Genomic DNA, 25,710 nt, shown 5'->3' with positions numbered 1-25,710 from the left:
AAATAAACAATATAAATATTTACTAAAAAGTGATATTGAATCAAATTAATAGTTCTTGTATATTAATTATAAGCATGTATTTAGTAAATATTTAGTTGGCACTATTCAAACAAATGGTTTACTAAAATTTAGTACAATTTTTCAGTGCACGATCCTCAAAAAGGGGCTCAAAATAGGACAAGAGCTCGCTCGATATTTTTTCAGAACACGCTGTCGAGAGACAATGACCCTTTCGATTCTCTTATGGCAGCGACGGAGCAAGAGAGTCGGTTTTCGACGCAGAACCGTTCTCTTGGAAGCTAAATAAATATTCAGTCCAGAAATCCTGAACATCTAGCACGCGCTGAGTGTTTTTGAATTCAATCAGAATACGCGGAGGGAGAGCTTGCTTTGCTTTCGCTCAGCAACAAAGACTCCATGGATGATTCAAAGGCTAATCCGAGGAACAAGCGGTGATTTTTTGGGAGAGACTCTGACTCAAGGAGACAAAAGGATTAATAGAATAACTGAAAGCCGTTTAAATCTAAGACTGAAAAAGTAAACGTAAAACTTGAGAATACATAAATACATAAATTTAACAAATGTGGCGTAACGCAGCAATATATTTTCATCATCGCTATTAATTTTTTCAATTTTCTACGAAGTTTTCTTTTATTTTCTAACTCTTTTTTTATTCTCGTATCATTTATCATATTTGTCTAATTATAAGGCGCAATTACAAGGGTATTATCATTTGGATATTACCCAAAGCCATTTATTTGCGCGTAATGGAACACACAAGAGCACGATTACGCAAATGGCCAGCAGGAAAAGGTGGCGCATACCAAACGCGAAAGACATAAGACAAAAAGTATGAGTAACGCGGAAAAGTATGATTGCAGTGTGGAGCGCGAGTGCTGGGTTTCAAAGCAATGTCAAGGTAGCGAGCGAAGCCTTCTCGTAATTACGTAGAGTCGAATGTCGCGATTACACAGAATTGTAACGCGGTCGGTTAGGAGAGAGTCTTTGTTTGCATCGGCGGGAAAGGATTCCGGATAGAAATAGAGATAGTACGATGAAAATGCGGAGGTTCCCATTTTCACGTTACGCTTAGGAGACTCCGAGTCTTTCCGCCAGATTCTGGTTTACATAACGCGATATCATGGGATTTAAATCTTCAACGGAATCGAGAAACCTGCATTTGCAAAGAGAATAAAGAGGAAACGACTATCTTTCCACCGATGGTTTTTAAATATATCACACGCGACTATTCCCTTTTCAGATATTCAAAAATGCGCATTATTTTCCTTCTAAAACGTCTTGCATTACGTCAGATATATTTTCTCAATCTGACTCAAAGAGTGAAACGTTCTATTAATCACGAAATGAGAGCAAAGTCAGATATCTTTTTTTCTTGGCTCGTCTTACATTATCGTCCATTTCTGTCACTCCCACTGGTTCATTTTCTTATTTCATTTTATATTTAAAGACATTTTATACTTGAAGACAAAAGAAACTGATTCTAAAATATTCCTCGACAATTTTAAAAGCCTTTACATATTATTATTCGTAGATAAATAAGACAAAAATTTTCTAATTTGTAATCTATTCTAGAAAGCAGTTGATTGAGAAAAATAGCTTAGTATTTCATTATAATAACATAATAATTCAATATTATACATGTTAATTTTAACGCATTCATTATCGATTATTTCTATATATATGTATACATTTTATTCCTATATATATTATATATTAATACATATATATATATATCATTTAGCTACCTACATAAATTGCACGCTTCACATACTGCAAGTATGTAATAAGTGTCTTCCTATGTGTGTGACTTAGTTTCCCTCTGTAAAAATAACAAACTATACTGCACTCAGAGAAAAAAGTCGTATCAGTAACTATAAATTTGTAGTGAAATAGCGCCTCCACTATATACATATTATTAAATTCTAATAAGAATACTAGATTAAGTGAACTAAGAAAATATAGTACATTAACCATATAAACAATTTATAAATGGTTAATATTACTATATTTTCTTAGTTCACTTAATTTACTTATTGTTCTTATTAAAGCTTTATAATACATAGTTACAAATTTGTGTATGCATTTCTTATTTATTTTTGTCTTCCAAGTTTGAAACCAACGCTGCGCCTTTTATTGTAAACGAGTGGTTTCCTTCTTAGAGGAGAAACTGAACTCTGCTACGTCCCTCTGGTGACAAAGCCGCGTACTACTCGTACTGAGCGACACTTTAAAAATTTTTGTCTAAACTAGAAAAATGTAATTGTTATATCTATTTGTATGAAGTCCAAGTAACTACTCAATGTAGTTGAGTCACTATTTCAGTACCAATTAATAGTGCATACAATTTGTTACCGTGACTATATTTTTATAATATTCAGCACTACTTTAGTTTCTATTACTTTGTAAAACTAGTTACAGGTACTTCAATTGCAAAAGTTGCCAAATTTATAGTTGCTGGAACTATTTCGTTTTCTCTCAGTGTGCATACACAAAAATTTTTTACACATTTAAATGTGTAAGTATAGTGTTATTTCTACACACCTCGATTTACAATGTTATCGCGATTAATTCGTTGTTAATAGGATTACAACTTTATCACATAGATCTTATCAAGAACAAACAATTACTGGATTACAAAAAATGCAGATGGGTAGGAGGCTAATAAAGTTATCGAAGAACGATAACAACAAAGAAATGACGACGCGATTAAGTTTCATTGTTTCTTATATAGTTATCAATTTAAAAAATCTATAGTTGTAAAAATTGCGATTTATGTCCAACGCGATTTTAAAGATAATTGCGGAAACGCGCAATTAAACAGATTCAAGAGAAATCAGGAACGGAGTCAAGTTGTAAATTAATACCAACCTTGAAACGGCCGTCAACGCGTTACGCAATTGCGGCGTACACGTGTGTGCAAAATTGCGTTAAACACGCCATTGCTAGTTCAACAACTGTAGCATCTTGCGTAATAACGACATGTCGCCGTCGGATTGATCAGTAAAAACTTGGTCGAGTCTAACGTTGACTGGTTTTAATTGCATCAATTACAATAATCGTGCAACTTTAAACAACACTACATCGTTCAGGCAATTGCTTGGATAATCGAATAATCGAAATATCGCGAGTGCTTTTTTTCTCGCTGCAAAATCAATAATCACGGTAGTTACTAACAATGGTACCATAAATCATATAACGCGATCTATTTGACGCGAACAGAATCGATTGTATTCTTCGACGTGTAGGGTCTCGTTCTAATCTGCGTGACGACGATAACATTCTTTCATCGACAATCCCGCCGAAAGGTCAGGGGTTCCTCGGGACTTTGCCGATTGAGTGGTTCATTTCAGGTTACACCTGCGAAGCTATTTTAATCATTTGCATCTAATACAGCCCAGTACATTCTCGCCTATTGACTGACTTTATAAATAAACTTCGGTAGGTGGATCAATCTCAATGTTACTCATTTGCTGTTAATAAATATTATGCTTTTTATATCAGTGAAGGGATGAATGCCGATTATTTAGTTTAATTTTAATTTTTCATTGAACTGTATGGCTCAAGTGGTCTGCGCAAATTATCGTCTTTTTATATATCAATGTTATTAATTATATTTTCAAAGTTACGTGGTCGCAAAATGTCAGAGTATCAATGTAACGAATAGTCGCCGTCGATCGATTTATCGAGCGCGCCTTTATGTCTTTATCAGATCGAATTCGTTAGATATCGTACACGAATAATTTTACAATTAGACCTATGGCCATCCGACTCGATAACTTTGCAGACAATCGGACGACGAGATAGTTTCCTGCGCGAAATAAACAGACGCTTCAGTTCGACAGCTCGCAAATATTATCATGACGGTAAAGTTGATATTAAACTTTGCGAGGGACAATTACGTACACGCTTCTCGGTCGTTCGAAGACGTACACGTCGGCTTTCATTGTGCGTTTAAAGCGCGCCAACCTTCGTCCGTGAACAATCGATCCCGATGGCGAATAAAATACGACACGCTATACTAACACGCTACACCACATCCATCGCGAATGCGAGTATATACGATAGTCTCAAATGCAATGGTATCAAATGTAATAACGGTTAAATGTATGAACTCGCGGATGAGTAAATATATCCTGTCAGCCGCGAAGTGTCGAGTTCACTTCCCGAATTAGAGTTCTCGGGCACGAGTTGCCGTGTCGCGCTGCAGTTCGACGATCGATTCCGCAATTTATGATGGGAGTTACCTCGCAAATTCTCGTCAAATAACACGCGCGCGCGCGAGCATGGCGACGTCTCGCCAATTTACTAACGGGTATTAATAGCTACCAGCCCGTACGTTCCCTTGAAGCTACAAGTATAACGACATCGAGAAAACGAATTTCGTTAATCGTTCTGCCGCTGTCTTTGATTTCGATAAATATTTATGATTAATTTACGCACACTGAAAAAAAAAAATATAGTCAATTTTAAGAAATATTTAGTTTAATACTGCCAATTAAACATTTACAGTAAATATTTGTTCAGTAAAAAGAATGATTGTTAAATCAAATTAATGTTTCTTGTATCAAATAAATATATCTTTATATTTAATAAATATTTAGTTGGCAGTATTGAACTAAATATATGTTAAAATTAACTATATTTTTTTGCAGTATATCGCAAATTAAATATTAACCGTAAAAAATATATTTCTATTCAAGATAAAAGATGTCAAAAACAATAGATATAGAAATTAACAAGAATATCATGCATTTCTTAATATTTATCGATTCTAATGTAAAATTCTAATGTAAAATCTAAAATAATTTCGAAGGTTTAGATGCAAGCTGATATATATGTATGTATATAAGTTATGAATAAGAAAAGGTCATGTAAAGAAAGAGAAAAAAAAGTAGATTTAAAAAAAAGTTAATTTACCATTCTTATAGATATCTCTGGAGTAGTATCTGTAAAACGAAAAATATCTATCGCGACGATAAACCTGAAGAGATATCTGTAAATATAATTAATAAACCTTAAGGCTCCTGTTCATTCACTACTATCTCATATGTGACGTCAGAAGCGAGAAAACAGACAATAAAAATTCTTGCAAATTATATTTGAATAAAAATATTTTTTCATAAAACAATTGCAATCAATAGAAAAGATTTATAAAATATTGTCTTCTTGTTTTGCGGAAAAATTAAATCATATTTATTTCTATACATTATTAATTTTACAGTTCATTGTCATAGCTGTAAACACAGCTCATTTCGTTTTTGGTTATGCATACTTTATTTTCGGGGGGATATATGGTTATTTATTAATTAATAAAATAAAAGCAGAATTTTCGGTATGTTTTACAAGTCAATTGTAAGTATCGTTTCATTGAAACCTATTTCCATTTTAATATATTTTACAAGAATTTTTATCGTGCATTTTCTCGTTTCTGACATACTCATAAAATCTGAGATAGTAATGAAATCCTAAAAACACATTTTAATTATGAAGAGAAAACAAATAGAATGTAGAGATTCTGATACGAAAAACATCACTGAGTTTATAAGATACGAACGCGTTCAATATCATCAGCCGTGACAAAATTCGTTCACGACATGATTTTAGAATATCGCCAATTATTATCATTACAGAGAATTGTCGATAACATCTCGCACATCTTATCAAAAACACTTTCACGTATGAATACAAATGTATAGACTATAGATGAAGTGCATCAATCAAGCACGAACGATAAACAATTTCATGATATGTAAGAAGTAAACAAAGACAAATTAATTTGGGCCTAATTATTTGGCCTGAATAGCATTACTCAATGACTACTGTTAGCATTAAGAATGTGAACTTATATCGATCGTTTTACTTATGCTATGCCGGTCGATTAACTCGAGGATTTGTAATACAAGAACGTATATATAATCGCGTTGTTCAATCAGTGCTCTTGCTTCCGTCATCGCGTCATCGAGTCATGAAATCGTAAACATTGAGGCTCAATTCCACCAATGTAAGATTAACTTAAATCTCGGTTCAATTTATTCTTTATCTCTTCTTCTAATTCTAAAAATTAGAAAAAAGATAGACAGTAAGTTAAACCAAGATTAAAGTTAACTTACTATTTATCTCTTTCTAATTCTTAGATCTGGTTCCAACATTCCAAGAATGTTGCAAGCAAATACTAACAGTAAGTTAAACCGAGATTAAAGTTAATCTTACATGGTGGAACCAACTCTTAGAATTAAGAAAAGATAAAGAATAAATTGAACCGAGATTACAGTTAATCTTACATTGCAGCATTGGGGTGAAACCGGGTCTCTAAGAATGTCGAGATCGTGAATCTCAACCGTGATCGCAGAGTTTAGCCATCAATCTTTTTTGTTCAGTCGCACCGCATGCGACGTATATTGCATAATTGATTATCACATACAAATTGTACACGTCAAACATTTTCATTTTCCTACGAATTTACAATTATAATTCGCTTTTAATTGCAAAGATGATCGCGCGATTGTAATGGCATCGGTGCAAAGTGCATTTTGCACGTTTATAAAGTATTGGCTAGATACGAAGAAGTCGCGGCACCTCGTACATATAAATCGTTCATATTTACGCTACGTTTGATGTCGCAACATTGAACGTGTTTGCCATTGCGAGAAGGAGGCATGCAATGCCGATTTCATCGATAAGACACGCAACGTGCTGCGATTTCGCGTTAGTCATCGGTGATTGCCGAGTTTTTTTATTTAAATTTTGTTTCCACATTTTTTCACGCGTAATGTATACGCGAATTGGAATGGGCAATCTTGACTTGACTTTCTAAAGAACTGATTTTTTTGCACCCAAGGTGCGTTCCATTTGATACTTGCGACATTCTTGGAATTATTTCACTCTTGTTATTCATCAAATGTTAAATACGGATAAATAATGCTTGCGAGCATGTGAGCGGCAAATGAAACTTCAGAAGATCGATTCAAGATCGCCCGTCTCGTCTATGAAAGATCGCGCAACTAGGCAGATTCAACCATAGGGAGAGCTATAATACAGAGAGAGGCACTAATTATTTTTTAATAAGGAAATTTTTAATATTGGCTACTCTTATATTACTTTTCAACTGGAGTAATATAACTAAGCAGCCAGAATTAACACGTTCCGTACTGCGTGTGAATCACAGCTGGACTTTAAGTCGTCTGATTATAAAAAGAAACTGGTTATAAAATAATTTTAATGTCATACTTAGATACATAATTATAATAAATAATAAATGACAAGTAAGTTTAAGTTGAACATTAAGTGGCAAATAGAAGCATGAAAGCCGAGTTAGATCTAAGTGCTTAATAATGTTTATTTAACGATTGTCAGTAATACAAATGACAAATGGTTCAATCTTAATTAATAGATCATCTTCACGTTACACTATAATTACAGAATAGTGTTGAAACAATTATGTTTCAAGCGTCAAGCAGAAATATATGAATAAATTTCTGAGTATAAAATGTTACTATGTAAGTTATATATAGTTTCAGCACAAGAAAGAAACCTTTCTTCGATAGAAGGTTGTGAAGGTATTATGTTCGAATTATAAAACATTTAACTATTACAATTGATGTTCGTATTATGGTCGTATTTCGAAAAGAACGGGATATCTCTCAGAAGCCAATGTATGTGATCTTTGAGATGACAGCACGAACTGAACAGAATATAAATACTTCTGAATATATTGTCAACGGTAAAAGAAAAAGCGCTGTCATAGAGGAGACAAATAGAATGTCAAATTCATATAGCGCTTTTTCTTTTATTGTTATGTTCAAAGGTATTTATATTCACGGAAAGAACGATTTTGCTGAAATATCTTCAGCTTGAAGTAAAAAAGCTAGATACAAATCTGAAAATAATTTTGTTAGACCATCAAAATAATTATATAGGACACTCAAATTGATCAGTCAAAATTTTTTGCAATATTGCTTATAATACTTGAGATTTCTACGTATAATTATTTTGATGGTTTAACAAAATTATTTTCACATCAGTAGCTAGCTAAACGTTTAGATACAAAATCGTTTTTTCCATATTCTATTTAGTTTGTGTTGTTATCTCACATTGAAGAGAGTTTTTCATTGTCTAATACTATAACAATTGTAATATTTTCAGAAGTTTTTTTTCGTTTTATATCTATTCGTATAATTCTGCATGTGTGGTGCTGGTAATAATGGAATAACTTTAAATTTCAGCACCATTTTATAATTATATTATAACGTTATCAAGATACTAAAGCTGACTTTAATTCAAGCGTCTGTAATTTGTATTACACTGACAATCGTCACATATCATTCTTAAAGCATTTAAGATCCAACCCGGCTTCTGTTTACCACTTTACAATTATGCAATTATTGATACAATAGATTCTTCTTTATAATAATAATTTTTATAATTTTTTGAACATTATGAAAAATATATGTTATTTAATAATCACAACAACGCAAACAAAAATACCATGGATTATTCGCGGTGATCTACGCGACGTGGTGATCAAGTCACTTAAAATTGATCGGCACAGTGTTAAAATTTTTATTGTTGATTTTTATCGTTATTGTTAAAAAAAAAATTAGTGGCCCAGAATAAATAGTCTCCCTACAGACGCACATCTATGAACGTGTCCCGCTACTATAAATATAACCGTTGCTTTGCCGCGGCTATTTCCTACTCGAGATAAACGCGAGTCAAGAGAAGAGAAGAAAAATAGTGTACTTTTGGCTCTCACGCCATGAGCGTAGACTTCCGAAGAAGATAGATCACTTTCCACGATTTTCACCGTGACACCACTTATCAGTTGGACTATCGAAGCAATAACCAATCTTGAGTACGTTCCTATGTCTGCAAATTTTTTCTCCGACAGGTGCGAATTCGTAAAGGTTGAATGAGCGACTGCTTTGTTCAAACAAATCGCAATTCAATATTGAACAGTAGGAATTAAATTAATTTGAATTTGAGTTGATGTCATCAATTATTTATAAGGTGCGTTCAGGGAGACGCTATTAGCGCTATTTCTGTCATTCTATCCTTGTTTTACATCTAATAAATAACGAAGATAGAATGACAAAAGTAGCGCTAATAGCGTCTCCCTCCCCGAACGCATCCATAACATTACATCGTGAATAATAACATAAGTACGGTTATGCGAAGTTTATTTTTTTAATTTTAACAGTCAGTATGAAAAATTATTGAGGATGGAAAATTAAAAGTAACGAACTTTACGAATACAGATCTTACGGAATAATTATGGAATCGCGTAATATCCGTTGAATATCAAAAGTAATTGTTTTTAAGGTGATGGTATTATATTAGAGAGTTCTTTAAATTAGCTTTACAGAATTGAAAACCCTTTTACATGTTTAAAGTACAAGCATGAATAAATTTCGAGATACTCACTCAATTAACTTAAATATGGAAAAAAATAAACAATATTAAGCGAAGATCGACTGATGAAATTAAAGACACATAAGTGGACAATGATATAATTAGTCGAGGCAGTTCTTCGTGGTTAATAATATTGTTTGTGTAAACTAATAATTAGGTTTTTTAACCATATGTTTCCTTGACAAGAATTGACATTTCTTTAACAAAAATTATTTACATCTAGATACATATTAATAGGATATAAATGCTATTTATATCCTATTAATATATATCCAAATGTAGATAATTTTTATTATAATATTTATCTTTATTTCTTAATATTTATCAATTGTCTTTATTATATTTAATATTTATCTATTCACAAACTTATAGAGCTGTTATTCATATTTGCCGGTTTTTTCTTACTATTTTACTATTGTGAGTCGCATCGAACTTTTCAGTTAGGTATATGTATATAAATAAATTATGTATATATTTTTATACATATATGTTTACGTATATATTTATTACATATATACGTATATTTTTATAAATTTTTAATTTTTTTCCGTTTTTAAATTTAAAGTTTATTCATATATAATATTTTAAACATTGTAAAAAGGTTTTCAATTCCATAAAATTCGAAGAACTTTTTAATCGTAATACTTTCTAACTGTCGGTAATTTCATCACGTCAGCATTTTAAAGGTCCATAACTTTTTCATCACAGATTTTTGAGACAATCCTATGAATATACATATATAATTTAACAGATATATAAGTAAGGTATTCTATTTTTACAATTTCGTTGAGCAAGAGTCGACTCTCAAATCGAGGAATACATAAAACTAAGTCGGTTAACGACACGTTAAAAATTTGATAAAACATAGATATGTTATCAATTCGTCAGAATAAAATTCATCATTCCGACATATCACATATCACATATTCTGTCGCATTAACATGCTCGCAGCGATGTTACGAATTCGTCACAGATGGCTGTGTGGTTAACCGTGCCAGACATTTTGAAATCGCGCGCAAACGAAATACCGTTAAAGACAATCCTTCAGCGATCTGTTAAAATGCATGCGAGAGGAAACATGAACGCAGCAACGTCGGTAGAAAAATTCTAAGGTTAGGTAAAAAGTTTTGAAGCTGCCATTGCTCGCGAAGAGGTTTCACAAAGGGAAGAATTATGAGCAATACATACTTATATATATTAAAGATAAAATTTTCGGAGAAAACTGGAAAACGGAAATCTTGCGAGTATTCAAGGCTTCATTACCAGCTGAGGAATTACACAAGATATTCGATCAATGTACAATAACGAAGTTAGGTATTGAGAATGGCTTTAGCAAGATTAATTTCTAGATAAACTGTCATGCAATATCAATTGTTTCTGTATAGAATGTTATAAAAATAAAATGTTAATTTTGACATTTTTGTTTAAGAAAGTTCACTATACGTCTTTAAGTTAAAATTAATATTTTATTTTTAAAGAAATCGAAACTAGATGTAATATAAATATGACAAAAAGAATTAAAAGAAGGGTTAAACTTAAAAATAAATAGTAAAACATCTTTATTTGATTTTTCAAATAAATCATAATAAAATTAATAAAATTAAATAAAATTTTAATTTACATTTTAATAAAGAAATGTTTGACTGAAAAACCGATAGGTGCAAATTTGACACATTCGTGCAAGGTATTAGCATTCGTCCATTAAGACAGTTATTAATTTTTAATTAATTAATAATTCTTATCATGCGTATGTGTATGTGAATATTTAATTTAAATAAATTATTTAATTGGAATACTCTCTGAAAACTTTATCGAGCTATTCCTATGGCAACCCCAGTTGACGATCGCGTAATTTCGAAATTCCCGATAGCGACGTGCTCGCACGTTCGTCGTTTCTATTTCATAAGTTAACTGACGCGTCTATACTGTCGCCATGCGTTGCAAATATTTACCCTAAATTCGTGCGCCAACAGTAATCGTATAGTATTTTAATCAGTACTTTGGCTGTTTGTGCCGCGAACAATCGAATTTATCACTTTATCCGCGATCTATATGAAAAGGTAACCGTATAGTGACCATACTTTTTACTGCTTATTGATATTGAGATTATTTTTATCTTTGCTTTAATATCATTTTGAATGTAGGTACTTTATTTCTCGCATCCATTATAATCAACGTTTAATATTAATAACACAAACAATTTACTTAATATTCTCGTTAATTTTTTCAATTAAAACCAGAATCTTTTTGTTAAATTATTAACATTCGAGTTATACTGAGAAAAATATTCTGGTTGTACCAATAAGAAGGATTGTACAAATAAAACAAATTCTGATCATATGAACCAGAATTTTGATTACTGTAAATGAATTTTTATTAATTTAATTTATTATATTGACTTTCTCAATAAGAACGTTTGATATATTTATTTAAGATAAGGTAAGTTTTCTGATTTGTACTTCTTTGATTAAATCTATCATAATTTCAATTAATGATAGAAAAATTTGATACTGTAAATCAGTGATGTCTGTAAGTAAGCGCAATCTTTCTTAAATTGAGGGCCATTTTTAGGTTTAGGACAAAATCTTGCGGGCCACATAATGTCTACTTCGGTAGTGTGTATATAAATATATATAAATATATATACATTATATACAGGATGAATCAAGTAGTTGAACTAATTTTTTACCCTACGAGAAAATTATCGACCTTACACCTAATCATCGACTTAGCGATACAGATCAGATGCATGGATACATCATGCAAATTGCTGGTCTGGGCGCACTTTTTAATATCTTGTAACAATTTTCACAACTCAACGTCAAACATGCCTGTTTTGGTGTTCAAACCAGCAATTCACACGATGATATTATTCACGCATCCGATCTGTATCGTTAAGTCGATAATTAGGTGTGTAATCGATAATTTTCTCATAGAGTAAAAAACTAATTCAACTATTCTGATTCATCCTATATGTATGTGTATATATATATATATTAAACATATATATACATAACAAATAGATTTTATTTAATTTATATAATTTATTATATTACTTACATAATATCGTATATGTTATTATTTATCTATTTTACAGAAGCTGTAAAATAGAAAATATAATTTTATATATATTTTCGGCTATAAGCCGGCGGGCCGCAGGTTGCGCATCACTGCTATAAGTATTAAACTGATTAATAATTAATTATTTATTTCGAATGTTAAAAGCACTTAAAAAAATTTAATAAGTTATTGAGTTAGTGATTAATTGTTTATTTTGAGTATTGAAAGCACTTTAGTGCCTTTAACACTCAAAATAAGTAATTAAAAAAAATCACTAACTAATATAATATTTATTAAATTTCTTTAAGGACAGTGCTGTTAAAAATGCACTAAAAAAATGTCCGAGTGCGTAGACCTCGGATAACTCGACTTGGCAGGTGCGCTCGCACCTGGCAAGTGAAAGATGTAGGATTTGATTTCTAGTCAACCGCGTCAATATTTCTCTCGCTCACATGATTCAACGATAGAAAAATGTTTTACTGTCGACGCGCGATCGTTTTTAAAATGTAGAGGTTGTAAGTGGAGCATCGACGAGCACATACGAGACTCTGCTTTGTGCCGCAACCTTAAAAAGGTCAGACCTCGTTTATCGCATGTTCTCGACAAAGGAAAACGTGTATATTGTCGAACTGTATGTATCATCTCGTAAACAAAGTTGTAACAAAATTGAAGTTTTAATGAAGGTGTTCCTAATTTATTCCTTCTTCGAACGCTTACGTCGCGTCGCGTAGCTCGACGATAACGTAATTCGAGAAAACGAAACGGACTTCGGACGTTCTACGATTCTATCTGTAGAAACCTAGATTAGCTCGAGCCATTTTTGACTAATGTCTCACGTTATCTGACACCGTGTCGCGTCGGTCGTAGCGAAAAGTCGCACTTGACTCACAGAGAATTCGGTTGCGCACTGGTGCATATTAAAGCAATCGTTGTACACTGATTAATCTGAGTGTAAAAGTGAAATGTCAATATTTCGAATTATAAAATACATATTTTACTTAACAATACGTTGTTAGATATGAAAGGAGCAATGATAACCCATCTCTTAAGTGAAATAACATTTTGTTATTTTTAACTTTCATGTATGTCAAAATTAATCCATTTCTGTGGTTAGTTTCAAAATAAACATCGTCCATATTAACATATACATAAATAATAAACTAAATTTGAATCAAATTTAATATACTTTCTTAAATTAAATGGTTCAACTCCTGTTTTAGTTCAAATTAACATATTGAGTAAAATCAGTGGCGACTATAGAAATGATTAAAAATAACTCGAATCGAGTATAATATAACATCACGAATTTAGTGTACAATAAAATGTATTGAGGATTTCACAGTTTAATCTGTTTTTTATATTAAACACAATTAAACACATATCTTTATGTCAATTTGTGTACGACGATTTTAGTATGCACTGAATGCGTCCAGTCGAATTCGCTATCAGAAAGGAGCGTGCGGCACGTGAGAAGATAAATTGTCTCGTTGTGGAATTGAACGTGATCGTCATCCGACATCTACGCAACATTGTCTCGCAGAAATATCAAGAATTAATACAGTTGGCGCGTCGGCTCGAAAATATCTACGTCTCGAGGCGACGACGCAAGTCGAGAGATGCGAACTAAGCGACATGGGAAAATATCGAGTTCGCATCGCCAACAACGTTGCGAACTCGTAAAACGAGAAGTCCGATATCGTGTCTCTTGTTGTACAGTATCGAATATAGAACTTCCGGTAACCGTAGCCACGTTATCTCGACTGAGAGTCGAAATTGGAATAGGTATGTCCACTTGTACCAATGTAGATTAACTTCAATCTCAGTTCAATTTACTTTTAATCTCTTTCTAAAAATTAAGAAAAAGATAAAGAGTAAGTTAAATCAAGATTAAAGTTAAGTTAGATAAAATAACAAACAATACATACTGCAAGCAAATAATAATTATTTGTTTCAAATATTTCAAAAGTTTATGCAAATCTTGTAAGCTCATCACAAGCATCAAAATGATTAAAAATATATTTTGAGTCCTAATAAGTTTAATACTTCAATCAAGATTATTAAATTAAACGAAATTCTATTTGTTTATTACATAAAATCATTCCTTCCATTAATTTATAATATTAAAAAAAAACAAATTGTTATTTTGAGTACATATTAATGAGTTTCTTTAAAATTTATAACAGTATATTTTAAGATTATTATCAAGAAAATATCCTTTATTAAAGGTAACCGTTATTTAAAAGAAAGAAAGTAAATTGAGTAATTATTTTTCTTAGCAAGAATATTTTTAGAATATTTTTTTCTGCGTATCATAAGGATATCATGACTTTATTTGTCATTTATAAGTGATAAATAAAATAATGTGAAAATATAAGGCCATAAGGGGTCAAGTATACAGGGTACGAATATACAGGGTGTCCGGTAAGTTTTTGCTAATCGCTTTTGTGTAGATAGAGCGGACTAAACCGAGTCGAAAAGTCCTCTATCATTTTGCAATTTTCGCAATAGTTAACAAAATATTAATTGTTAAAAATTGCCGAATATTGGCCTTCAATAATTTTTTACTCAAATACCATTAACTTTACAGAAAAACTGCAAGAGACAAAAATCATTTATTTTTTTCTTTATTTATTTCCATTGCAAAAATTGCAAAATGATGGAAGACCTTTCGACTCAGTTTAGTCCGCTCTATATATACAAAAGCGATTGGCAAAAACTTATGGGACACCCTATATAAGGCCATATGGGTAAAATATGTATTGACAGGAGATCGGAATTAATGGTTACAAGAACAGTGGAACAATCGTAGGCTCATTGTTAGACGCGAGTCTAGAAATATGGAGAACGAAGGATTCCAGTTCGACTCTCGAACGGCTCCATTAATTTCTCCGGTCTCTTACAGTAATAATCGATGACGTCCTTGTGACATCATTCAACCTGTTCCTTTCAGTTGAACTTGTTCCGTCACATTTCCCCTTTTATTCTCCATGATGGAGAAAAGAAGAGAAAAGATGAACGATGCAAAAAGTTTAGCTACAAAAAATAAGACCTATTATGACTTTTTGTCTACTGGCCTTATCAGTTGAATTTCTTGCACGGTTCATTTTAAAAATCTTTTTTTTCCTAAAGTGGAGAAAAAAAGGAAAGATTCTTCATTTTGGAGAAGATAAAAAAAAATGAACCGTGTAAGAAGAGTGCAGGTTAAAAAGAATAGCACTATATTCACCCAACAGCAGTGATCCGATTTTGCAATGAAAGCGAACGCGTTCGAAATGTCAGTCGCGAAAAAAATAGGGATCAGCTTCGCGTATTCATGGTGTGATATTCGACTCGTCCGGATTCTATCGGTTTCAATGGTTCGACCGAAAGTTACTGGCAAAACGTTGGTCGTTTCTGCCGTGTTTCGCGACATTACGCGTCAACGCAGGGACTTACCTTGAGACGCTTCAGCTTGCCGTCCCTCGCAGCGTTGTACACCACGCTCTTAAAATCCATTTTCACATACTCCGACCCGAATCACGTCGCACCGCGGCCACCCAGGCCGCCTCTTCGTTTGCGCGTGGAGCGTACACGTATTCCGTCGTCGACGTTTCAACCCCGGACAGATGACCGTTCGCGTAGCGGCCGAGCGGCGCTTCCTCCGCTCCCACCAGTAGCGGCTGGGACAAGGGAAATGTTGATGAAATCGCGTTACCACCGGGTACCGAATAGCTTCGACCTGCTGACGCCCGAAGAATGACGGGAAAACGTTCGCGGACAATCACAAATTTCCGCGTACGGAAATTCAAGCGCTAGCGAAGAAAAGAACCCTCGACTCCTCCAGATGACTAACGTCTGGAGTAGTCTGGACAGTCTGGACTATTCGGTCGCTCTCGTTCACCGCGTTTCAGTTCGGCGTTCTCGTTCGCACGTCAGGTGGCGGCACCAGCCCGATTCATGCGGCGGTTCGCAAACGACTAAACTCGCGGTGCAGTGTGCCTTTTTCCAGATCTGCCAGATTTCAGACGGAACAACATACTTAGGGCGTGTGGTGGGGGTCTAGAGGGGATGACCCGGGAGGAAACAGTCTTTTGCCACTGTAGTCTGTTTTTTTCTAAATCATCCCCTCCAACCCCCACCACGTACCCTAAGTATGCTGGTCCGTCTGAAATCTGAACCGACTGCCGACCGCGCGGGATCAATCGCCAGCCAGTGCCAGCTGTGCGCGATTCCGATCTCTCTCTCTCTCTCTCTTCCGTTTACGATCGCGCGCCTCGTTCGTATTCGGCATCCCGACGCCGCGGAAACGCATGCGCCGCAACGCCAAGCGCAGACGCATTCTGACATCTTCGACGTCGTCCGCTCCTTCCTTCTCTCATGCGATTTTTCGTGATTTTCATAGCGGGAGAGGACTTCCCCCCCTCTCGCGAGAAGTCGGTGACGGCGGTCCGGAAGGAAGCTGCAACGACGTCGACGATGTTGCGTCGCGACGCCGACAGAGCGCGACACTCGACGATTTCGAAGCGGTTCGCGATCGACCAGCGGAGAACTTCGAAAGTGAACGGAAACTTCGCGGAACTTTCATTTTAATTTTTGTCGGTTTAATAAGATGCGATGCATTTAACGCTGCAAATGCTTTGTTGACCAATCAAAGATCAATGCTTCAAAGCATTTACAGTGTCAATTAGTATATAGATCGCACCTATAATAATAATACTTGAATAATAAAATTAATACACAGGCGTAATAAAATTGTAGTACACAGAAATAGATACGGTTTAAATAGGAACAAAAATAATTAAAATGGACTACGCTTAATGAGTATTGGCAAAAAATTAATCTTGAGAAAGGAGAAAGAATCGGAGATGAAAATTGGTTAGAAAGATTTTCTGAGAATCAATTAAGATAGCCAGTGTTACACAAATTTAAATTTTTCTAATTCGAAGAATCAATTTACAACTTTAAGAAAAAAATAAAGTAAAATAATAAATTAAATATGTTCGATTTTGTGATTTAATTACTAGTAATTAATTAAAAATAATAACACGAAAAAAGAAGAATGGTTTTACTATTATCCGTACTATTCTCCTCCCTCAATTTTAAAAGTTTCAACTCTAATTTGCGCTTCTCTCTAAATAAAATCCTAACTATTATACGTTAATTCTAGCAGAAAAATAAAGATGTCTCATGCATCAAAGATTGCATCAATATCGGCATTAATTCGAATAATATCCATTTCTACCAAAATAGATTAATTCTTAGAGGAGGAAGATCTATTTCTAAATCTTACAATTTTTCTTGAATAAAATTAATTGTTATAATTCATTCTATTTTTTTATTAAAAATATAACACAATAACACGTATTTTTTAACAAAAAATAAAAATATTAAATTTTTCTACATTGTATTTAAAAGTAATACAAAGAGTTTTAGAATATTGATCAAAAATTATTTCAATAAGGAAGACATATGTTTTAAAAAATAATTAAAATTAAATTTAAAAAATTCATTTAAACTATAAATTGTATTGCTAAATATAAATATTGACTTTATTGAACTGTTTCATTATATGTATATAAAATTCATTTTTACACAAAAAGTATAAATTTCCAATTCCAGTCACATTTTACAGAATGTATACCTGATGTATCCTAAAAATTAAATTATATTAGTAGAAATGGACGTGAATTAGTTGAAATTTGATGTATAATAAAAGCAGAATGCCTGCGACTAAAGCTCTCGTCTTACACCTTTATTTCTCTTAACAGGAAAAAAGATAAATGTTGGCTAACCTCTTCGTATAAATTAACCTATCTTCCGAATATCCTGGCTGAAGTCCGAAGTATCAACTTTTAGAAAAGCGCGCGCTATACAGATCTTCTGTACACGTTATATATAAATTTTTTTTACGTAACGGCGAACAGCTTAAACTTTCATTCGTCGTCGATAAACTTGCGACGCCTCAAAATAAAATACGCTCCCTCGAGAACATGACGTAAAAAGGAACAACTTCATCTTATCCGTCGCGCCAGTGTATTGTTTTCTCATAAAAGCCGTCCTTAAAATTTTATCCACGATATCGAGACTTTATTCGATATCTCAATGGGATCGAAATTTATGAATGTATTTTCGCGAATTACCACAACGAGACCTTTAAAAAGGTCTGCCCGAATCGATCGATTCGGGCAGACGCAATTCTTTTTGTTCCTATTCTCTTCCGCTTCGAAACAATTTTGTGAAACGCGAATATCGGACGAAATCGCGAAAAACGTATTTCGAGTCGGACGAGAGGGTTAAACCAGCCGGATGTTCCGCGTGCTGTCGAGATAAGACAGACTGTATTAGCCTCCTCTTATCTTCCACGGAGCTCGACAGTCAACTTTTTTGTCGGAGCGACGGTTATCCGGAGACGCCTTTGCGTGTTTCGCATAGAGTGGCTAGAGATTTTTTACGATGGATCATTCCGTCGGTTATGCTTCGACCGATGTAACCCGAGGAAGTTTCATGTAAACGAATCCCTGTCCCGATGAGTCACTTTTAATTTAACGCGTTATTAACCTTATATATCTTACCGTGCATACCGCAATATAATTCTCATTAGCATACCAGTGATAAAATATATACGATTACTATTTAGACTGTCATGTCGCTCGCATATTATTTACAAATGACGTGGAAAATTCCATCACTCACTTGTAGTTTTTATTTATCCAATTAAGAATGATTTTATTAAAGTGGTTCTTTAGTAAAGTGCTGAAAATTTGGGGTGCCTCACCAAGGCCCACCCAAAATTACAAATATCTGCATAATTTGGATAAAATATTAAAATTACTTGTATATTTTAATGAAATAGTATGGAACATACGATAATAAACTAAGAATTGCGTCTTCATCGGACGAAAACAAGATGAGATTATGTTTACTTTTCGAGGTTAAATTTTTATGTACAAGTTGCACATAAATATCTTTCCAGAAAGACCTGTTACTTTTTTTGTGACCATTAAAATCGTGATTTTTTAAACTGTTATAATCTCGTTTTTGAGAAAAGTCTATACTAAGATTTGTGTGCAATTAATCAAAGGAGCGTCTGCGAGTCTTATCTATCACCAAGTTGAAGTTCACTACGTGAAAGATTACATTTTCAACATTTTTTTCTCTTATTTCATCGTTAACCTACCGTAGAATTTTGTACACGTTAATTTCGGTACTTCAACTTCATTATATAAAAAAATTAGACATTTCTGTGGTAACTCGATTTACTAAAGAACCACCTTAAGTGTCTAAAACATTAAAGAAACAATATAAATTATAACTACAATAAAAAAATTTAAGAGCTACGAGCAACAGCTAGTTATTTAATGCTAATCTAGTATTGAACAACTATCTGTAGCTCGTAGTCTTTAAATTTTTTAAATTTGATTTTTAATCTGTTTGAGCCTTATATTATTTCCTTATCATGATATAAATTATATTAAATACATTAAAAAATAATGAAGTATACATTAAAATAATACACTAGATTTATTAAACTCAATGCTTTTATTTTTGCGAATTTTACTGAAATAGTGCCACGGTTATCGGGCGATACCAAAATGTTTTTAAACGCTTGTAAAAATACAACCAATGTAAAATTTAGAATGACATAAATAGCTATATAGATAATAATGTGGAATGAAAAGTATGAAGTATAAAAGCATTCAACGCGCTAATCATGAGGATGTGGTTATTCTTACATATTTAATACTTTAACAGCAAAATTAGCTTTGGCATATTGTTATCCAGCTATTTATGTCACTCTAAATTTTATATTAGTGGTATTTTTACAGGCGTTTTAAAAAATTTTGATAGCGCTCGATGATCGTAGCACAATTTTAAACTTTGCAAAAATATACGAGAAAATTACGTACGTTATATAAAGGAAATTTTTGATAAATATGCTCATTAGCTTGTTTAATCAGTACTCCATTAACGATACACGCAACTGTGCATAAATACGGAAAATTGCATTTTGTAAATAAATAAGATACGTCGATATAATGTTGACAGTTGCGTCCATTGACTCGCGTGATTTTTTAACGTGTAATTTCGCGTGTACTGATAAATCCCATAAAAATATCGATTTTTTTCTCGATAATGTGGGGTCCGCGAAAGAGAGTCGTGTAATACGTATCGCCAACTGCAATTACCAGCTAAATTGTTACAGACGATCTCGAAAAGTAGCTTGTTATTAGTCACGCGACAAGAAAACGCGCGTACGGTAAAACGACGTCATACGAGCTTTGCTTTCGTGTAAGAATGCAAATCACGAGCGGTTAAGACGTCACCACGCAGAAGGAAACGTCCCCTCGATGAGTCAATTAATTCTTTATCGATCCGCAAAGTTACGCGACTTGTTTTTCTTCAACGTAGAAAAGTCAGGTTTCAGAAATCTCGAAATACACGTGTGCACGTCGTAAAAATCGCTACGAAAGAAAAATATGTTTCGTCAACAAATCAATCATCGTTGTGCAAGCCTTATATTTAAAAAATCGTGCGTTTTTTTGTTAAAACTGGTCCTTGTTAAAATTTTTGTGTTGAATTTTTAATATATCCAAGTGTTAATTTAACATAATGTGATTATGTTATTCAAATATTTTATGTTAAAATGACATTCAATATTTTTTAGTGTTAAAATAACATATTTTATGAGTGAGTAAACTAAGTGACATAAAAATAATAAATTTTTGAACGTAAATGCTAAGATAAATTAAAAAATGTACTAATTTAACATATTATAAATGTTAAATTTATTAAAATCTGTTAATTTAACACATTATAAATGTTAATTTTATTTTAAAAATCTCACACAATTTGCTTACAAATTTTGTCAACGTTAAATCTTTTGTTAATTTATTATATAATATTTTTGTTACTTTCCTAAAACTTATGTTAAATTAATATAAAACTTTGGGTGGACCATTTGGGACGCGTGAAATGTGTTAAATTTATCACAAATTTTTTAACTGTGTGTGTAGATTTGAAAATAATTTTATTAGACCATCAAGATAACTCTTCGCCGGCAATGTTGAATTTTAAAGGCACAGTTTTTTGGCTGTGAAAATTCTGGTAGATAAATTTAAATCTGCAAAAAAACTAACTAAAGTACAAACCAACTTCTATGATAGTAAAAACTTGTTAAAGCTTTCACAAGTAAGTGAAAATTTTTTAACTTTTCATACACAGTTTAAAACAATATAAAAATTTCACATTGCCAATGGTAAAACGATAATTAAGTAGGAAATTCAAACAAGATGAGCGGTGCTGTAAAAAGTTTTGACATTAGATCTGCTCGCGTTGCTTGCATTTTTTGCATTCAGTATCTTCTCTTTCTTTCTTTCTTTTCGCACGAGTATGTATTTATCTCGTTTTAAGTACAAACATTAGATTTCAAGCAAAGCGAACAAATCTATTTTATAGCAATCAGTTTGAGCGTCCTATATTATTATTTTAATAGTCCAACATTATTTTCAAATCTATAATAATCTAGCTAAATTTTTAGATGCTTCAGTAGAACCGTTCTTTCCGTGTACGTTCGCTGTGCGTGTCCTTCATGAAAGGAGTTCCCACGACAAAATAAATCTCCTCGCTCACGCCATCGCTCCCGTGGCTCGTCACCCTTTGCGACCGCTACAGAAGTGTATCCACTAAAGATTTCCAATTGTGTTTACGGTCGTTCCGCGTACTCTCTTGAAGTGACTCCCCCACACTCTCGTCCCGACTTCCCTTCGTGCACGCACATTGCAGACATATATACGGCCGCAACGCGACGCGACGCACGTACTCATGTTCACGTGGTGCGACCGTAAATGCGAGCAACGTTCAGTCAAGTTACGCGCGTGTATGCGCGTGGATAATGAACGCGCGTGTGCGCGATGAAAAGTGCGCGATGGTTTGCGGCTTGCGGCCGCAACTCGACGGAGGGCGGAAAGAGACGGGTCGGGCGAACTCACGGATGTCGAACCGATCCTACGCCTCTATCAGGCGACTGCGTTCTCGCAAATTACAAGACACTGCCGACCGAGGCCGAGTGACAATGGCTGCGTTCAGCAGAAAACGCAGCTCTGCAACTGTTGTAAGGGGCTTTCTACAATAAGCCATTATCTAAGCTTAAGCCGTAAGAAATTGACTAATCGTAGTTGATTATTCTTCTCACATTCGACTGTGGTTAGTCAATTTCTTACGGCTTTAAACTTAGGCAATTTTTATTGTAGAAAGCCCATAAGATTCTTTAATATGACTGGTTTAGATCCAGCGTGTAAAACTAGAAGCAAAAACTAATTCCTAGATAAAACACAGAAGTCATAATGAATGCTTTCCATCTGGTAACACAAGTCGACACAAGTGTTGTTCTATCTTTGTTATTCATTGAATGTCAATTAAGTAAAATAGAATGATGTTTGTGTCACTAAATCAATAATTGTGTCAATAATCCCGCAAACACAATAGAAGTAGTGAGCCTTAAGGAATTGACCAATCATAGTCGATTATTCTTCTCACATTCGACTGTGATTGATCAATTTTTAAAGGCTTAAGGCTTATTACACTCATTGTGTTTGCGGGTTAATGGATTTCTTTTCAACAAGACGTAGATGATACGAGATAACACAGTGAATCATTTCGTTTTTGTTTAACATTGGCAAACAACTAGGCTGTAATGACTCATTGTGTTACTTTGTGTCGTTTGTTTTTTGCTGGAAAGCATTCAACATCATCATGACCTTACTTGTCACTTATAAGTTCACTTATATATAACATATGAAGTCATGATGAGACGTCCTATGATATCATGATTTTATTCTACCTATACTCACAATCAGAGAAAAACATAATGGTAGCAACAAGATAATATATGAACTATACCGATAACTATAAAAGTTTTTTATCTAGAATGAAATTGTAAATATTGTAAATAATTGAACAAATTAATGCACAATTGAATAAACTATTTCACACAACAACGGCAACTATAAAATAGTTTATTCAACCATATATATGTATGTTAATTCTAGAAATAAATTACGTATTAATAGATTATTGTAATAGAATAGAATTATAATAAATATAATAATAGAATAGAATTATTATAATAAATATTAATTCTACGTATAACTGTATAGTCACTTTTGTAGTTGCCATCATTGTTTTTTCCTGTGAGTATGAGTTATGTTAAGGAATCTTATACAACAGTTGCAAAGTAGCTCTTTCTGCTGAATGCAGCCAATAAGTCGACGGATGGACGGGCGGCCGCGTCCGCATCGCGATCACGTACTCGTAGATTAGCGATCGTTTGTTCGGTCTCGGACACGCGATGACCGACCGCGAACTCCGTCGTGATCGTCGGTCACTCGACATGAATTAACTCCTCTCTCTCTCTATTGAGCGTAAACATCGCAAACACGCGATAATGCAAAACGTGCCGGAACCGGCGATCTTGAAATTCGCTCGGCCGCGAACATCGCTTAGGCGTCCCCATTACGTAACATATCACATAAATAGGATTTCAAAATTTTATACGAATCCATTTACGCAACGCGAAATATATAAAATACATGAAAAACACGTATAAACGCGTTTTGTGGAACTGAATTAATTTTCTACGTATAAACCGTCAATTGTAGCTAAAGCAGAATGAGAGTAGCCTTTCGTGATTGAAATTCTGCGCGAATCGCAATGATAGATCGTAACGCTTAGAAACGACGCATCTGATACATCGGAATACTTGCCAATAAACCTCGCGCTTATTTACATTTTCTAGCGACGTTTTCCTGGCACTGCTATTCGTCAACGTTTATTTTGTTATCGTCTTACGAACCGCATTTAAATGTATCATCATTATGTAATTCCACGGAATAATCTCAGCTTCCACTACGAACTCTAATTCAGTCAGATTTTTTTATACATGAAACAAAATGGAAAACAAATAAGCTTGAATACTTTTTCAAGTTCTCCGTTTCTTTTGTTGCCATCTTACGAATCACATTTATGTATATTATTACGTAATTTTTATTTCAAAGAATATTTCCGGAATTTCTGACGGTTATGTGAATTCTTTGATTAATTTAAAGTCAAACTTTTTTTCTAAGTAAAACAAATATGCTTAAATACTTTTTCAAATTCTATTTATTTTGTTATCATTTTATGAACCGCATTTACGTGCGTATTACGTAATTTTCATTAAATATTTTCAGAATAATTTCAGACAGCTACGAAACTAATTTACAGATCTTATATACGCAAGACAAGAAGGAAAACAAATATGCTCAAGAGTATTTTTCCAAACTTCGTCAACGTTTATTGTTATCGTTTTATGAATCGATTTAAATGTACCTATCATTACATAATTTCGTAGAATATTTCGGAATAATCCCAGGCTGTTACAAATTCTTCGACTAATTTATACAATCGAGTCTCTTTGTACGCAAAACAAGGAGGGAAACGGGTATGCTTAAATACTTTATTTCAAACTTCGTTTTCCAACAAATTTCAATATCTCTGATTCTATTATCCCGTCTCGAAGCGAAACATGATGCAACATCGTGGCATCGCATCCCGTCGATTTCTATTCATGATCGATCACGCCAGCGGAGGAAGACATACATCTCGCGACGAGATGCGCAGGAAAACGCATCGGTGCAATAGTCGACGGTCGCTCTCGCTCTCGTCTCGCTCGCTCTGCTCGGCGGAGTATTGGAATTTCGAAAAGCCGAGCCGCACGTACGTACGTACGTACGTATATCCACGTGTGTGCGCGTACGCGCGCGCCTGTGTACGTGTGCTCAGGTAGACAGCCCTGATTTAGAGCATCCCCCAGTTGGCGGGCGTTTAACCGAATCGAGGATTCATCTCTCCTCAAAGCAGCGCGGCGGCGGACGCGATGCATGAACGGTGTGTAATATGATGAGCGCCACACGTATGACGTGTGTACGTAAGCGCGAGCTTCATACATACGAGCTGTACATGCACACGCATATATTATATACATACATACGCGCACACACGCTCGCTCGCGCATCTCTCTCCCCTGCACTCCGCCTACCATTCTTCTTCTCCCGTCCCTCACCTACACGCTCGCGGCGGTTACACCCACGCCGAGCTCTCTACTTACGTTGCCGGTTGATTCGTGTTGTCCGGCGCTCTCCGCCACTTTGACTTGCGCCGTCTCTGTCGCAGCATTCGCAGCACCCGCGCGCGTACACACGTAAG

General features: G+C 34.0%; 1 protein-coding gene across 1 annotated transcript in view; it reads right to left on the bottom strand.

Annotated features, from left to right (window-relative positions):
• The window catches only part of LOC108724043 (protein fem-1 homolog CG6966), a 37,358-nt gene extending 20,719 nt beyond the window's left edge, over nucleotides 1-16,639 (bottom strand). Inside the window, 1 exon segment of the mRNA XM_018450183.1 lies at nucleotides 15,925-16,639. Within this exon segment, the coding sequence (XP_018305685.1) occupies nucleotides 15,925-15,984 (60 nt within the window). The 5' untranslated portion in view covers nucleotides 15,985-16,639.
• Nucleotides 16,640-25,710: the final 9,071 nt, after the last annotated feature.

Source organism: Mycetomoellerius zeteki, unplaced genomic scaffold (assembly GCF_001594055.1).
Source record: "Mycetomoellerius zeteki isolate Tzet28-1 unplaced genomic scaffold, Tzet1.0 scaffold106, whole genome shotgun sequence".
In the NCBI taxonomy this organism is placed as follows: domain Eukaryota; kingdom Metazoa; phylum Arthropoda; class Insecta; order Hymenoptera; family Formicidae; genus Mycetomoellerius; species Mycetomoellerius zeteki.
This window is presented reverse-complemented; position numbering and strand designations above follow the sequence as displayed.